Below are 15608 nucleotides of genomic sequence, written 5' to 3'. Positions count from 1 at the left end.
TCTACTGCTCTGCCCTCATCAATCCTCTTTGCTACTTCTTCAAAAAACTCAATCAAGTTTGTGAGACATGATTTCCCACGCACAAAGCCACGTTTACTATCCCTAGTCAGTCCTTGCCTTTCCAAATACATGTATATCCTGTCCCTCAGGATTCCCTCCAACAACTTGCCCACCACTGACATCAGGCTCACTGGTCTATAGTTCCCTGGCTTGTCCTTACCACCCTTCTTAAACAGTGGCACCACGTTAGCCAACCTCCAGTCTTCCAGCACCTCACCTGTGACCATGGATGATACAAATATCTCAGCAAGAGGCCCAGCAATCACTTCTCTGATCAGGTACACCTGATTAGGACCTGGGGATTTATCCACCTTTATGCGTTTCAAGACATCCAGCACTTCCCCCTCTGTAAATGGACATTTTGCAAGGTGTCATCATCTATTTCCTCACAGTCTATATCTTCCATATCCTTTTCTACAGTAAATACTGATACAAAAAATTTGTTTAGTATCTCTCCCATTTTCTGCACCTCCACACAAAGGCTGCCTTGCTGATCTTTGAGGGGCCCTATTCTCTCCCTAGTTACCCTTTTGTCCTTAATGTATTTGCAAAAACCCTTTGGAATTATATGTAAATTAATGTATTTGAACACCACACAAGCCTTGCTCCTAATTTTAAATTTTATTCTTTTGTTATTAATCATACATTTCCTAAATTCTGCTAAACAATCCCTGAAGAAATTGTCAGTGTGCATCGTGAAGCTATCTAGAAGTTTTCCTTTCCAATACCAATAAAATTGTACAGGATCTGCTTTTATTTGAATATTATCTATTTTCAGCAGAACAGTTTTGCCTTAAAAATACCATATGCTGGAGACACCTTTCAGATCACAAAGTGAATCTTAAAAATGCCTTTGTTAGTTTATTTGGGATCCACAATTTTCCTTATGCTGCTCTTTGAACAGTTTCAGAAACCCTTCACTCTGAAAAGCATCATCCTACAGAAGTCACAGAATTGTTACAGCACAAAAAGTGATCATTCAGCTCATCATGTTTGCACTGGCTCTCCAGATGAGCATTTCACTTGGTGTTATTCTCCTGCCTTCTTCCTATAATCCTGCACAATGGTTTTTTTTCAGCATAACAGCCTCATTCCCTTTTTGAAAGGTATGAGTGAAACTGCCTCTTGGGCTGTATTTTCCAGACCCTAACTACTCACTGCATAAAAAATGCCATCTTTGCTGCATTTTTCAATCTCCTGAAATCTGGACCCTCTCATTCTCAATTACTCCAATTCCAATACCTTCACTTCCTTCTGAAAGTGTACACAATATAGACAAGTTCAATATCACTTCCTTGCTCTTATACTCTATGCCATTATCAATAAAGCTTAATTGATATTGTATGCTTTATGAAAAACTCTCTCTACTTGTCTTGCTAACTTTGTTGACAGGTTTATCTGCTCCGGCACCCCTTTGTTTTATGTTATTTCTCTATGATCACCCATGTATCTCTCAGCATTTGACGAGAACTTCATCTGTCATGTGTATGCTCATTCCATCAATTTTTTGGTGTGCTTTGATGTTTTACGCTTCATACATCTCCTGCTGATTGCCATCCTCCTTCAACTGATAAATCGGTGCTCCTCCACGTGGACCAACACTTGGACAAAGCATTGAGGTGGCAACACAACAAAATACACTCTGGATGGGGGATTTCACTGTCCACCACCAAGCGTGACTCAGCAACAGCAGTGCTACTGTTCGAGCTAGTTGTGCCCTAAAGGACATAGCTACTAGACTGGGTCAGCAGCAGGTGGTGAGGGAACCAACAAGAGGGAAGAACATACTTGGCCACATCCTTACCAATCTGCTGTTGCAAATGCATCTGTCCATGACAGTCTTGGTAAGAGCACCCACCACACAGTGCTTGTAGGGACAAAGTCCCTACTTCACATTGAGAATACTCTCCATTGTGTTGTGCGGCCTGTGATACATGGACAAACTTCAAATGATCTAGAAGTCCAAAACTGGGCACCCATGAGGCATTGTAGGTCATCAACAATGGCAGAATTTATACCAACACAATCTGCAACCTCGTTGCCTGGCATATCACCCATTGTCACCATTGATGGTAACCATTACCATCAAGCCAGGGCATCAACCCTGATTCAATGGAGAGTGTCGGAGGGGATGCTAGGAGTAGCATCAAAATATCCAAAATTGAGGTGTCAACCTGATGAAGCTACCAAACAGGACTAATTGCATGCCAAACAGCATAAGCAGCAAGTAACAGAGCTAAACAATCCTACCAGTGGATCAGATCTAAGCTCTGCAGTCATGCCATATGCAGTCTTAAGTGGTGGTGGACAATAACGCCCTGGAGTAGGAGGCTTCACAAATATCATTCTTTACAATGGAAGAGCAGAGTACATCAGTGCAAAAGGTAAGGCTGAAGCATTTGCAGCAATCTTCAGCCCGTAGGAGCAAGTGGATGATCCATCTCCGTTTCCTCCAGTGATTTCCAGACTTGCAGATACCAGTCTTCAACCAATTCAATTCACTCCACCTGGACTTATTGGATAAAATAAAGGCTATTCGCCTTGACAACATTCCAGCAATAGCACTGAAGGCTTGTGTTCCAGAGCTTGTCACACTGCTAGCCACACTGTTCCAGTACAGTTACAATACTGACAACTACCTGACAATGTGGAAAATTATCCAAGTATGTCCTGTACACAAAAAGCAGGATAAATCCAACCCAGCCAATTAATGTCAATTAATCAGAGGCGACTTGATAGAGGTGTACAAGATGATGAGAGGCATAGATAGAGACTTGTTCCCAGGGCAGAAATGGCTATGACAAGAGCATAATTATAAGGTGATTAGAGGAAGGCTTAGGGGAGATGTCACAGGTAGGTTCTTGATACAGAGAGTGGTGGGTGCATGGAATGCACTGCCAGCTGTGGTAGTAGGGTCAGATATATTCGGGACATTTAAGCGACTCTTGGATAGGCACATGGATAATAGTTGAAGGGCATGTTGGATCTTAGAGTAGGATAAAAGATCAGCACAACATTGAGAGCCAAAGGGCCTGGACTGCTTTACTGTTCTATGCTCTAATGCGGCCATCAGTTACTCTTTATTATCAAGAGTAAATTGATGGAAGGTGTCATCAACAGTGTTATCCAGCAGTACCTGCTCTGCAATGTGTTCAGTGACGCCCAGCTTATGTTCTGCCAGGGCCGCTCAGCTACTGACCTCATGGACAAAAGAACTGACTTCCAGAAGTGAAGTGCATAAAGGCACCCTAACAAAACTGAAATTAAGGGGAAAATTCTTAACGTGGTTGGAGTTATACCTGTCACATAAGAAGATGGTTGTGGTTTTTGGCAGTCAGTCGTCTCAGCTCTAGGATTTACTTATTGTCTACTGATCCAGACTTGTCATTCTATTCTCCTATTCCATCTTGGCCTGTATTATTTTCCTCTTCATTTTCCCTGTCAACTTATTGTATTTCACTTGGTTTTGCTTGAAGAATTTACCTGCCATGCATCATCCTCCCTCTGGTTAACATTATATCTACCTCCTTCATAACTCAGGATTTCTGGCTTTGATTATTTTACTTTTGATCCCTATCTTGGAATGTACCTGGGTTGTTTCTCTAACATCATTCAGTATTTGGTCCCATTTTCACAGGCTTGATCCCCTCTCATCACAATGAAGTTAGTTCTCCTCTGATGAAGAAATTATACTTTAACTGTTCCTTGCTCTTCATTACAAATCTAAATCCTTTCGTACAATGATTACTGTTATTCAGATTTTATCCCACAGGTACAGAGTCCACTTTATGTGCCTTGTTCTTCAACACTTCCTTGTTCTGAGTTGGATCAAAAACATTCCTCAACACGTTGTAAGAATTTCTACACCTCCTTGCCTTTTGCTCTTAAATTACCTTAATTGATCCTTGAGTAATTAAATTTGCCTAATATTTGCTACTCCATAATTCTTGTTCATCTCTGATTAACATGCAGATTAGTTCCTCTCTCCTTAACTCTTTGGAGGCCTATAAAACACCCACAGAAGTGTCATTGTCCACTTTTGTTTTTCTCCGTACTAACCACATGGAGCCCCTCTTTGCTTCCCCACAACATCTTCTCATTCCAGTATTCATTTCCTAATTGATACTGCTTCCCTCCTCCTTTATTTCCTTCCTTATCTGAATTGCTCTTGCAGACTGATGCCACATACATGGTGGGACAAATAGACTTGTCTTTGTTTAACCATTCTACAATTCTGTGACCTTTTCTAAAGTCTTTATATACTTGAATATTAAGCACCCGGTATGCAGCATTTTTAAGCTATCTTTCCGTTACTGCAACTATATCATATTCCTAGTTCTCCTCCTTGATCTGTTCCTATCTAACATAGTACAACTTCATTCTCTGGGGCTATCCAAAGCATACAATTCAGCTTATTCCTTTTCTGTACCTCTGTATGTTGACCCTTGAAACCACCGCCCTCAATCAAACAAATGAATGAGCATTTGTGCCTCGGTCCTTTTGAGAAGTAGGTATGTCTACCCCTTGTCCTAAAAATCTGAAGTTGCATGCCTCAAACTACCTTTTGATCATAGAATCCCTACAGTGTGGAAGCAGGCCGTTTAGCCCATCAAGTCCACACGAGCCCTCTGAAGAGCAACCCTCTGAAAAGCAATCCATCCCCCCTACCCTATACCTCTGCATTTCCCATGGCTAATCCTCCCAAACTAAACATCCCTGGATACTATGGGCAGTTTAGCATAGCTGATCCACCTAATCTGCATATTTTTGGACTGTGGGAGGAAACTGGAGCACCCAGAGGAAACCTACACAGACATGGGGAGAATGTGCAAACTCCATACAGAAATCACCCGAGGATGGAATCGACCCCGAGTCCCTGGCACCATGATTCTCCCCGACAGACACAAGTTTTTTTTGGTTTATTCATCTCCTGGAACCAGGATACTTTCATTCTCCCTGATGATTCCCAGTGACTCCAGCTACCCCTTATAGCTTGGAAATCCTAAACTTGAAACATCGAGAGACTCATACCTTGTACTGAGATATCTTGATTTTCTTTTCTCTGTAGGTATGGAAGGAACGAAAACACCTTGGAAAAGAAGCCTCAGTGAGGCAAACAATTCAGGAAAAGAAGAATTTGATGGGAGAACATGAGGACAATGAGGGTCAGATTCCTACCGATTCTCTGAGTGTAGTGTATAGGTCATCAGCTGATCACGTCTGGGGAGACTGTGAGATTCATAACAGCGAGAGCCTGGAACACATCCATTCTGTCATGCCAACATCTCCATCCATGCATCCATCCAGCAAGAGGACCCTGTCCAATCCACCCCCTGTGAGCAATCAGGCAACAAAAGGTCAGTGAATAATATCATTTTAACACATATCCCCTGGTCAAAGAGAGAAAGAGACCATCATAGCATTAATAGATAAGCTTCTCTGATTAGTAAGAAAGTTTGCCTTCCATTCACTTTGATGTGTTTAAGATTGTCTGAATGCTGTAATGTTAAAGATTGTCATTATAACCTAATCATATTAATGTTGCAACATTTTGGCAGGTAAGCGCCCAAAGAAAGGGATGGCAACTGCAAAACAGCGACTGGGAAAGATTCTGAAGTTGAACAGAAGTGGCCGCCTCTTCCTTTAGAATAATAGTATTCCAGACCAGCAGTGGTCCAAAGAGGGTCCTGGTCCGACTGCACATATGGCCACCTTTCGGGTAAACTGTGCCTCAGGAACAATTCCCCAGAGAACACTGTTGAAGCACAGACAAGCAATAATGGTGGAGCTGGACCTTTGGAGGAGGGGCTGGGGAGAGAGAGGGAGGACTGAAATTATGGAACTTTTACCAATGTTCAGGGCTTGCAGACATTTTTTAGAGACTGGTATTCTGACTTACTGTTGTCATGTAATTTATTTCTTACAGATTATTTGATGCATTTTGACAGCTTTGAATGATTTTTTTAAAAAGATAACTATTTATTGAGGGATTTGTCTGAATAACTTCAACTAAATGACAAGCTAGATATAAAACATTGAACCATATATCCAGTGGAGAATTTCTTGTTTTAATTGTTTAAGTGAAGAATTGCTGTCTGTCTGTCTGTCTGTCTCTTCGCTGACTTTCTCTGTCCACTGCACACCCCCTGCCCCATCTGTCGCCTTCCAAGATGTCACTTATCCACAGCAGAGTTTGTGTTCAGTTTCCAGTTGAAGTGTCTTGGATGAAGCACCATTGTGCAGTATCTGTTCACAACCCAAGGATGGGATATGCTTAGAAAGCTGATAAGTGTTTGGAAAGTTGATTATTTGACTTCTGGGTATAGTATTTGTAGACCTTATTTCAGTAATAGTTGTGATGCTAAAAGAATTGGCCTCAGAGGATCTTAGTTATTGTTTGCCTCATATCAATCTGACTTTGAGTATTCTGCAGAGATCCTACTTATGGAAACTGTCCACCACCGAGGTGCCTCAGGTCTCACTGTGATAACAACTGTGGTGCAGACTTTATTCTATTATGGAAATCTATGTTGTTGATGACCTAATTGATATTTTTGGGGTAAGCTATGCTGGATCTTCTTGTTAGTGGTGACCTTTTGAAATAGGTAACTGCTGTAGTTTCTATTAACTTCTAATAACAAAGTTGGAAGTGTAGATGCTTGTCTAGGTGAGGGCAATTTATATCACTCTGATCGTGAAACTAATTCATGACTAACAATACAAGGGATGATATCTGAATTTTAACTCCAAAGGAAGCTTTTCTATTCGAACAGGCTGTGTATCCAGATTAAGATGCATCTTCTGCATATCCATGGTGATGACTCTACAGTTATGTCCACACCTCAACAGACCACCCCCAATCTCTTCATCTCTGAAATATTCTTTCTGCTGAAGCTGCTGTACACTGTAGGTTAGAATGAATCTGTCCTGGATCAGTTAGAATCAAGGATTTGTAGGCAAATATGTAATCAAACAATCTAAAGAGGCAATAGTTCAGGTACAATCAAAGTACATTCCTACCACAGAGAAAGATGGGACAAACTAATTCAGGCTCTAGGATGGTGTTGTAGTCTGAGCTGATGTTGCAACTTGACAGGTCAGTTCCCAGAATGAAATCTGACTTAATAAGTCATATTTTGCTTTGTTTTTAATTTAATTTAGTGGTCTTAAAAAGTCCAGTCTGCAGATTTTGTTTCAACAATGAAACAGAATGTTATACAAAACATTTAGAACAAACCAAGCTATCTCAGTATAACAGTTTAAAATATCTCAAATACTTGCCAAAACAAAATTCCATCAACTCTCCCCACACCACTACTTTACAGTTTATTAAAGTCCAGACATTTTCCTTCCCTATTTAACTTGTAGGCTAACTTAACTGCTTCCTTCCTCTTCCTGTTCTATGAGCTGCAAAGCCTTTACTTTGACTCTCATATCCGAGATCTTTAGACTTTCTCAACTTTGAATAACCAATGCAGATTTCTAGCCAAACATTCCTTTTCTGAAAATTTTCACAAACCAATACCTTTACCTGAACTAACTTATTTCCTTAACTGCTCTGAACAACTCCTTTTTCTTGTAGAGACGATTCTGACCTGTGACTTTGGTCAGGGCTCTTTCGAACTGAATTCTAAAGCTTTTAACTAATTACTGTAATTATGCTGTCTCTAGACTGTGCTCAAGCTTGTTGCCAATTCTGGACTGTGCACGGACACACATTGCACCAACTCTGGATTGCATACTCACATGCTGACTGGATTGTACCGATTCTCGGACTCTGCACACTGCACTGACTCGGATAACGCTCATCCACTCTGGTGATGCTGGACTGTGCGTGCACACCGGGCTGACTCAGGATAGCACGTGCATGCACACTGTGCTGGCTTCGAATTATGCACACTGCGCCAACTCAAGACTGTACATGCAATGTGCTGACTCTGAACTGTACGTGTACACACACACACACACACACACACACACACACACACACACATGCACACACACTGTGCCAGTGCTGGTCTTCACTCACTCTCTATGCCAACACTTGCCTAGATGCACAGGTATTGTACTGACTGCTCACTGAATTTGAACACTGTGCTGACAATGGATTAAATTCACACACCATTCGTTCATTCGCAGTCCCACACCGATAAAGATGACTCTCTTCCACTCTCCGGGTGAGTCCGTAGATGGCTGTACAGACCGATACGGCTACTACAGGCTCTGTTACACTTGGGACAGATGATGGTCTCAGGAAAGGGTGGTTAGAGCGTTGACATGGCAGCATGCTCCTTTCACTGTTTTCACCTGGCTTTTGCTTTTTCCTGACAGCAAGTTCCCAGATGCTGCTCCTCCACTTTGGATGGTTTTGGGCCAGCGATTCCCAGGTGTCTTTGGGAATGCAACACTTTGCCAGTGAGGCCTTGAGGGTATAACAAGCACTTCCTCTGACCACTTGGGGCTCGTCTGCCATTTCAAAGCTGGGAATGGAGCACCTGCTTGGGGAGTCTCGGTATACCCATGTTGGACTGAGTTCACACACCGTACCAACACTGGACTGCAGATGCACAGTACTAACTCTGTACTTGGTACATGTACAGCACCAAATGTGGTCTCTGAATACACAGTGCTGACTTAGTAACTTTTCTGTAATCCATGCAGACTTGTATAACCTATCTGGTTTAGAAACTAACACCACCATGGACTCCAATTGTTTCTGCCACATTTAATCAATTAAATGATTTGCTTGCACGTATTTAATCTATTTCCACCTACGGTTGATTATCTGGGCTGAATCGATAAGGATGTTGTTTTACCAGTACTGATTCACCATCATCCACATCTAGCTTGCCTCGCATGGTACATCTGATGTATAACTATAGATTTCCTTGAGCTTCCTGTACTTCCACTACACTTACCACCTGATGTACTTTCTCTTTCTTATCATCTTCTCTGTGATATCACTTAAGCAATCATGCAACATTATCAATTTTTCTTTGTGGTCAGGAGTACCCACCAGATAAGTCACTTTACTAGCCCTCCTAATTATCTTGAATGGACTATGAATCTTACCCTCAGGCATTTATGATGCAAAGATACTTAACACTGACATCTTGTCTTCACTGATAAAATGTCAAAGGTTTGAGATGTTAACAGTTATAGCTTTCGTTGGTGAGCAATTAATATTTTTGGCTGACTGAGAGATGTTAGTTAACTTTTCCTGGAAATAGTCTTTGAGCTTCAATTTAAATTTTGTAAAGAAATTAATTTCAGGAGTTCCTTTCATTCCCATGGTTATATTTCAGTTCAAAAGGACTGAAACATGGGTGGACTGCTATGAGCTTGCTTAATGGCAAACAGTAAATTTATCACAATTGTTTCAATATTTCTGATAATAAGCACTAATCTTGGTCTTCCAGGGTGGTACAGTGACTCAGTGGATAGCACTGCTGCCTCACAGTGCCAGGGACCCAGTTCGATTCCACCTTCGGGCCGACTGTCTATGTGGAGTTTGCACATTCTCCCTGTATCTGCGTGGGTTTCCTCCAGGTGCTCCAGTTTCCTCCCACAGTCCAGTGATATTCAGATTAGGTGGATTGGCCACGCTAAATTGCCCAGTGTCTGGGGATTTGTTGGCTATCTGGATTAGCCATGGAAAATTACAAGGACAGGGTAGGGGTTGAATCTTGGTCGGATGCTATTTGCAGGGTCATAGTGGACTCGATGGGCCAAATGGCCTACTTCCACACTCTAGAAATTCTTTGCTAAAATTTAAAGCCAACTTTCTAATGCACCTTATGATTGTAGATTATAAACTGAAGACTTAAGTTGTTTTATTCCCAAACTATTCATTAGTTCTTTGAACAGTTGTGACATACGATGAGGTCAAAGTTCAAATTTTATTTTCTTGGATAATCCATATCTTGTAACAAATTGAGCCAATTTTCTCATTACTACTTTTCTTGCACTTTTCCAAAAAGGCACTGTCTCAGAAAATCTTGTTGAAAAATCCACAATTGTCAAAAGATGCTAATTTCTATTTCTGGCTTTAGATCGGGGTCCTACCCAATTTATTAAGACCCTGCTAAATGGTTCATTGACAGCTGGTATCAGAATTAAGGGATGAGGTTAAATTGATGGTTGGTGTTTCTCTAATGTTTCTGACATGTTTGGCATGTCTGGTAAAAGGTAATCACATCTTTATGCAATCCTGGACTATAAAAATGTTTTACTGTGTGATTTCCTAATACTTGAGTAAACAGTTATTTGAATTCTGTGAGCCAATCATAAAGTATCATAATGCTTCTCAGATACTGCCACTATCTGGATCACTTCATATTTTGCTGATATTTGAGGTGGTCTTCATTTCTTTATTAACATTTCACTTTAAAAAATAATAACGCTTGTATTTTTGCTCTGATTCAATTTCTGGGAAGGCTCATTGATATAGCTCTCATAACTCATAGTAAAGACATATCCCAATCATGAAGAAGGATTCTAGAATAGGATAAGGAAACCATATTTAATGAGGGAAGTTGCAGGTACCATCAAGTTGAAAGAAGTCTGGCAAATATCAGCCAGAGAATTGGGAAATTTTAAAAATCAGCTAAAAGACCCATCAAATAATAGAGGGAAAAGATAAACTTGGAGGGTAAACTTCCAAGTAATATCAAGACAGACAGCAAGAAAGGAAGAGGGAAGCCAAAGTGAAGAACAAGGCTAGGAAAATAATGAAGAAGCAGGAAATGGCAATGGAGTTGAATAAATACTTTGCATCAGTTTTCATTATTAAAGCTCCAAATTACTAAATAATCCAAGATCCAAAAAAGGAGAGGAAATAAACACAATAGCTATTACTCGTGAAAAGGTGCTAGGGAAAGGAGTGGGACTAAAGACTGATAAGTCTCCTGGATCTAAGATAATGGATATACTGGTGGTAATTTTCTAGGAATCCTTCGATTCTGGAAACCTCCCAGAGGATTGGTAAACTTCCAGTGTAACACCTTTTATTTATCAAGGGGAGGAGACAAAGAACAAGTTAATGGGAAAATCTTCGCGTCTGTGAAAAAGGATGCAATAGCAGAGCACTTAGAAATAAATAATTTGATCAAGCAGAGTCAGCGAAACTTCATGAAGGGGAAATCATTCCTGACAAATTATCAAAATTGTGTGAGGAGGTAACAGCTGAAAACGTGTTGCTGGAAAAGCGCAGCAGGTCAGGCAGCATCCAAGGAACAGGAGAATCGAGGAGGGACTTGGGGGAGTGGCGTTGGAAATGCGATAAGTGGAGGGAGGTCAAGGTGATAGGCCGGAGTGGGGTGGGGGCGGAGAGGTCAGGAAGAAGATTGCAGGTTAGAGGTAACAAGCAGGATAGATAAAAGAGAAACAATAGATGTAATATATTAGGATCTTTAGAAGGTGTTTGTTAAGCTACCACATTTTAGGCTACTTTCTAAGGATTAGCTAATTAAAAGAAGACAGAAAGTTAGGATAAAGGAGACATTTTCAGGTTGGCAATTGTAACTAGTGGTGTACCACAGAGATTAATGCTGGGACCAAATTAATTACAACATATATTAATGACTTGGGTGAGGAAAGGAAATGTACTATTATCAAGTTTGTGAATGTCTCAAAAATAGGTGGAAACAGAGGGATACTGACCGGTTGTGAGAAAAGGCAAAACTTGGCAGAAAGTATACAATGTGGGAAAATGTGAGATTATGCACTTAGGCAGGAAGAATGAAGGATCTTAATATTATTTAAGTCGAGACATTGTGCAAGAAACTATAGCACAGAAGGGTTTGGGAGTCCTCATTCATGAATCATAAGAAGCTGGCATACAAGTTCAGCAGTTAATAGGGAAGGCAAATGTAATGTTGGCCTATATTTCTTAGGTGAAAATATGTTGCTGGAAAAGCGCAGCAGGTCAGGCAGCATCCAAGGAACAGGAGAATCGACGTTTCGGGCATAAGCCCTTCTTCACGAAGGGCTTATGCCCGAAACGTCGATTCTCCTGTTCCTTGGATGCTGCCTGACCTGCTGCGCTTTTCCAGCAACACATTTTCAGCTCTGATCTCCAGCATCTGCAGCCCTCACTTTCTCCTATATTTCTTAGGGAATGGAATATAAAAGCAGGAAGGTTTTACAAGGCAATAGTCAGACCATAACTAGAAAGGTTTTGGGCCGTTACCTAAAGAAAAATATACAGGCATTGGAGGCTGGTGGAATTTTCTTAGAGGAGAGGCTGAGAATATTGGGAATGTACTTATCGGAGTTCACAAGAATAAGAGGTGACCTTATTGAAACAGAAAAAAGTCTGAGGGAACTTGCCAAGATAAATGCAGAGAGATTGTTTCCCCCTTGTGGTGGAGACCATGACCACAGGTCCTCCCTCAGAACAAGAGGTCACACATTTAAGACATCCGAGAAGGAATCTTTTTCCATCAGAGGTAATGAATCTGGATTTTTTTAAACCTCAGAAGGCTGTCAATGCTGAGACTTTTATTAAGGTAAAAGAAGCAAGGGTTTTAGGAAACAGGCAGGATACTGGAGTTGAGGGTTATCAGAACAGCCATGATTGAGTGGAATGGTCTGTTTCTGCTTCTACAATTTATGATTTTATGGTCTTAGAAATGCAACAGATGAACCCTAATATAAAAGTTGGCTTAAACTGATCAGTCTCATTCTCTTTACTTTCCGCCTTTTACATTTTAGAACATAGTGTCAGATAACCGAATTTACTGATCATCTTTTTGGATGGATCCTTCCTCTTCCTTTATAATTCCACAGGTTTGAGGTCTGGTCACAACACAATCAGGAGACTACCAGGATGTTTCAGTTGTTGCATCTCAGTTTCTTTCACTTCCATTGGTTGTTCCAGTCCTGTTTGTAAAGCCAATACTCTTGAAGCTTCCATGTCATTCCCCAAGATAAAATTCATTCCTTCTACAGGGATCTGTTTACTATTCCAATTAGAACTTCTCTACTTAACTAAGTCACTCTTTAATCAAACCCTGTATTTTGGAACCAGTGCACAACATTCATGTATACCTTTAATTAATAATTTTCTTTCATTAGCCTCTCTGGAAAACTCATTGTATCATCAGCCAGTAACAGTGATTAACTTCTTCTGATTCTCTCAATATATTTAACTGGTCTGCCTCCTTAATTTAGAATCGAGTAAAGGTAAAGTTACCACAGTCTGATCACACCGTAGGACCATTCTCTTAACACCAACTGGTGGTATTTAACCTGAGGGTCACTTCATCTTAGGCATTGGAGAGGTTGAGAAGGAACATCCTCATGGTCACTTCAGGCAGTGCAGGAATTGAATCCACACTGGCACATTATACAATGCAAATGAGCTGTCCAGCCAACTGAGCTAACCATGGAAAGCAAGGAATACTGTGTACAATTCTGATCTCCCACCTATTGGAAGGATGTTGTGAAACTTGGAAGGGTTCAGAAAAGATTTACAAGGATGTTAGCAGGGTTGGAGGATTTGGGATATAGGGATGGTCTGAATAGGCTGAGGCCGTTTTCCCTGCTGCATCAGAGACTGACCTTATAAAGATTTATAAAATCATAAGGAGCATGGATAGGGTAAATAGACAAGGTCTTTTCCGTGGGTGGGGGAGTCCAGAACTAGAGAGGTTTAAAGTGAAAGGGGAAAAATTTAAAAGGGACTCCTGGGACAACGTTTTCACGCAGAAGGTGGTGCCTGAATAGAATAAGTTGCCAGAGGAAGTGGTGCAGGCAGTTCAATTACAACATTTAGAAGGCATCTGGATGGGTATATGAAATTGGAAGGGTTTAGAGGTATATGGGCCAAATGCTGGCAAATGGGACTAGATTCAGTTAGGATATCTGGTTGGCATGGACAAGTTGGACCAAAGGGTCTGTTCCTGTGCTGTACATCTCTATAACTCTGTCTCTAAATGCTTGTTCTCTCCAATCAAAACACTGAACCTTTCCGTAATTGGTTTATTTATTTCACTTATTTCATTGGAGGAGTAAGGGACCCTCCAGTCATCTGACTCCTTATCAATAATTAAATAATAATTCTCTTGACTATCAGGAGCCATCTCCCTTTTCTTAGTAAGTTCGGAGGAAAGGTATTTCATCTGTACAACTGCTATGTTTTTATACTAGGAAAGGACATAGATATTAGCCTTTACTGAGGGTTCCTAAAGTAACTACTGTTAATTTCTGCCAATTAGACTCAGGAAGTCTACTTTTCTTAAAATGGAAGCATATTATTTTATTGACATCACTTTTACTTCTAGACTTTGTTATTTTCATATTCTTCCATTTTCTACTCCTCCAGTTTATGGGTGGCAGTGATTAGCACTGCTGCCTCACAATGCCAGGGACCTGGGTTCAATTCCAGCCTCTGGTGATTGTCTGTGTGGAGCTTGCATATTCTCCCCTTGTCTGTGTGGATTTCCTCAGGGTGCTCCAGTTTCCTCCCACAAAACAAAGGTGTTCAGGTTAGCTGAATTAGCCATGCTAAATTGCCCAAAGCATTCAGGGATGTGTAGGTTAGGGGTTAATGTAGGGGAATGGATTTGTGTGGGATACTTTTCAGAGGGTCGGTGTGGACTTGTTGGGCCAAAATGGCCTGTTTCCACAATGTAGGGATTCTATGATGATTCTGTGATTCCCTTGTTGATTCTCCTATGACCATTTCCCCACATGTAACTTATCTATGTGAGATAGACATATCTTCCTGAATTGCTATTTCTTGGATGTTTGAGACTTGAAAATCAGCTAAATAAGTCTTGGCGTAACACAATCTTATTTCAGAATTTTAAAAATATTCACGATTTCCCTCAAGTTCTCAAACTTCAATAGTCAAAACTACTCATCATGCAACATTTCTTCTTGCGGATTATACAAATTCTGATCCTAAATTTTAATTGAATTCAATTAAAGTTTGTATGAAGATTTGTAGCTTGGGTGCTCATTGTTGTGGTTCTGTTCGCCGAGCTGGGAATTTGTTTTGCAGACGTTTCATCCCCTGTCTAGGTGACATCCTCAGTGTTTGGGAGCCTCCTGTGAATTGAATTTAGTTTAGTTTTAGTGATGGGATTGGATTGCCTGGGAGGCAGGTAACTTCACAACCTTTAAAAAGGTACTTGGGTGAGCACCTGAAATGTCATCACATTCAAGGCTGTGGACCTACTGCCAGAAAGTAAGACTAGTTTTAGATTTATTGTATTTTTGGCAGTACAGACTTGATCAGATAAAGGGCATCTTTTATACTGTATGACTCTACGATAAGCTTCAGGAACAAGGTCATAAGCACTGTGCATTGCTTTTATAACAGCTTCATAACTTGCACATGGTTCTTCGTATTCATAGCCATAGAGTCATCGAGATGTACAGCATGGAAACAGACCCTTCGGTCCAACCCGTCCATGCCGACCAGATATCCCAACCCAATCTAGTCCCACCTGCCAGCACCTGACCCATATCCCTTCAAACCCTTCCTATTCATAAACCCATCCAAATGTCTCTTAAATGTTGCAATTGTACCAGCCTCCACC

General features: G+C 40.9%; 1 protein-coding gene across 1 annotated transcript in view; it reads left to right on the top strand.

Annotated features, from left to right (window-relative positions):
• The window catches only part of LOC122563007 (lysine-specific demethylase 7B-like), a 103473-nt gene extending 93914 nt beyond the window's left edge, over positions 1-9559 (top strand). Inside the window, exons 19-20 of the mRNA XM_043716310.1 lie at positions 5129-5417; positions 5619-9559. Of these exons, the coding sequence (XP_043572245.1) occupies positions 5129-5417; positions 5619-5707 (378 nt within the window). The 3' untranslated portion in view covers positions 5708-9559. The remainder of the gene's footprint in view (positions 1-5128; positions 5418-5618) is intronic.
• Positions 9560-15608: the final 6049 nt, after the last annotated feature.

The sequence above is a fragment of the Chiloscyllium plagiosum genome, chromosome 26 (genome assembly GCF_004010195.1).
Source record: "Chiloscyllium plagiosum isolate BGI_BamShark_2017 chromosome 26, ASM401019v2, whole genome shotgun sequence".
In the NCBI taxonomy this organism is placed as follows: domain Eukaryota; kingdom Metazoa; phylum Chordata; class Chondrichthyes; order Orectolobiformes; family Hemiscylliidae; genus Chiloscyllium; species Chiloscyllium plagiosum.
This window is presented reverse-complemented; position numbering and strand designations above follow the sequence as displayed.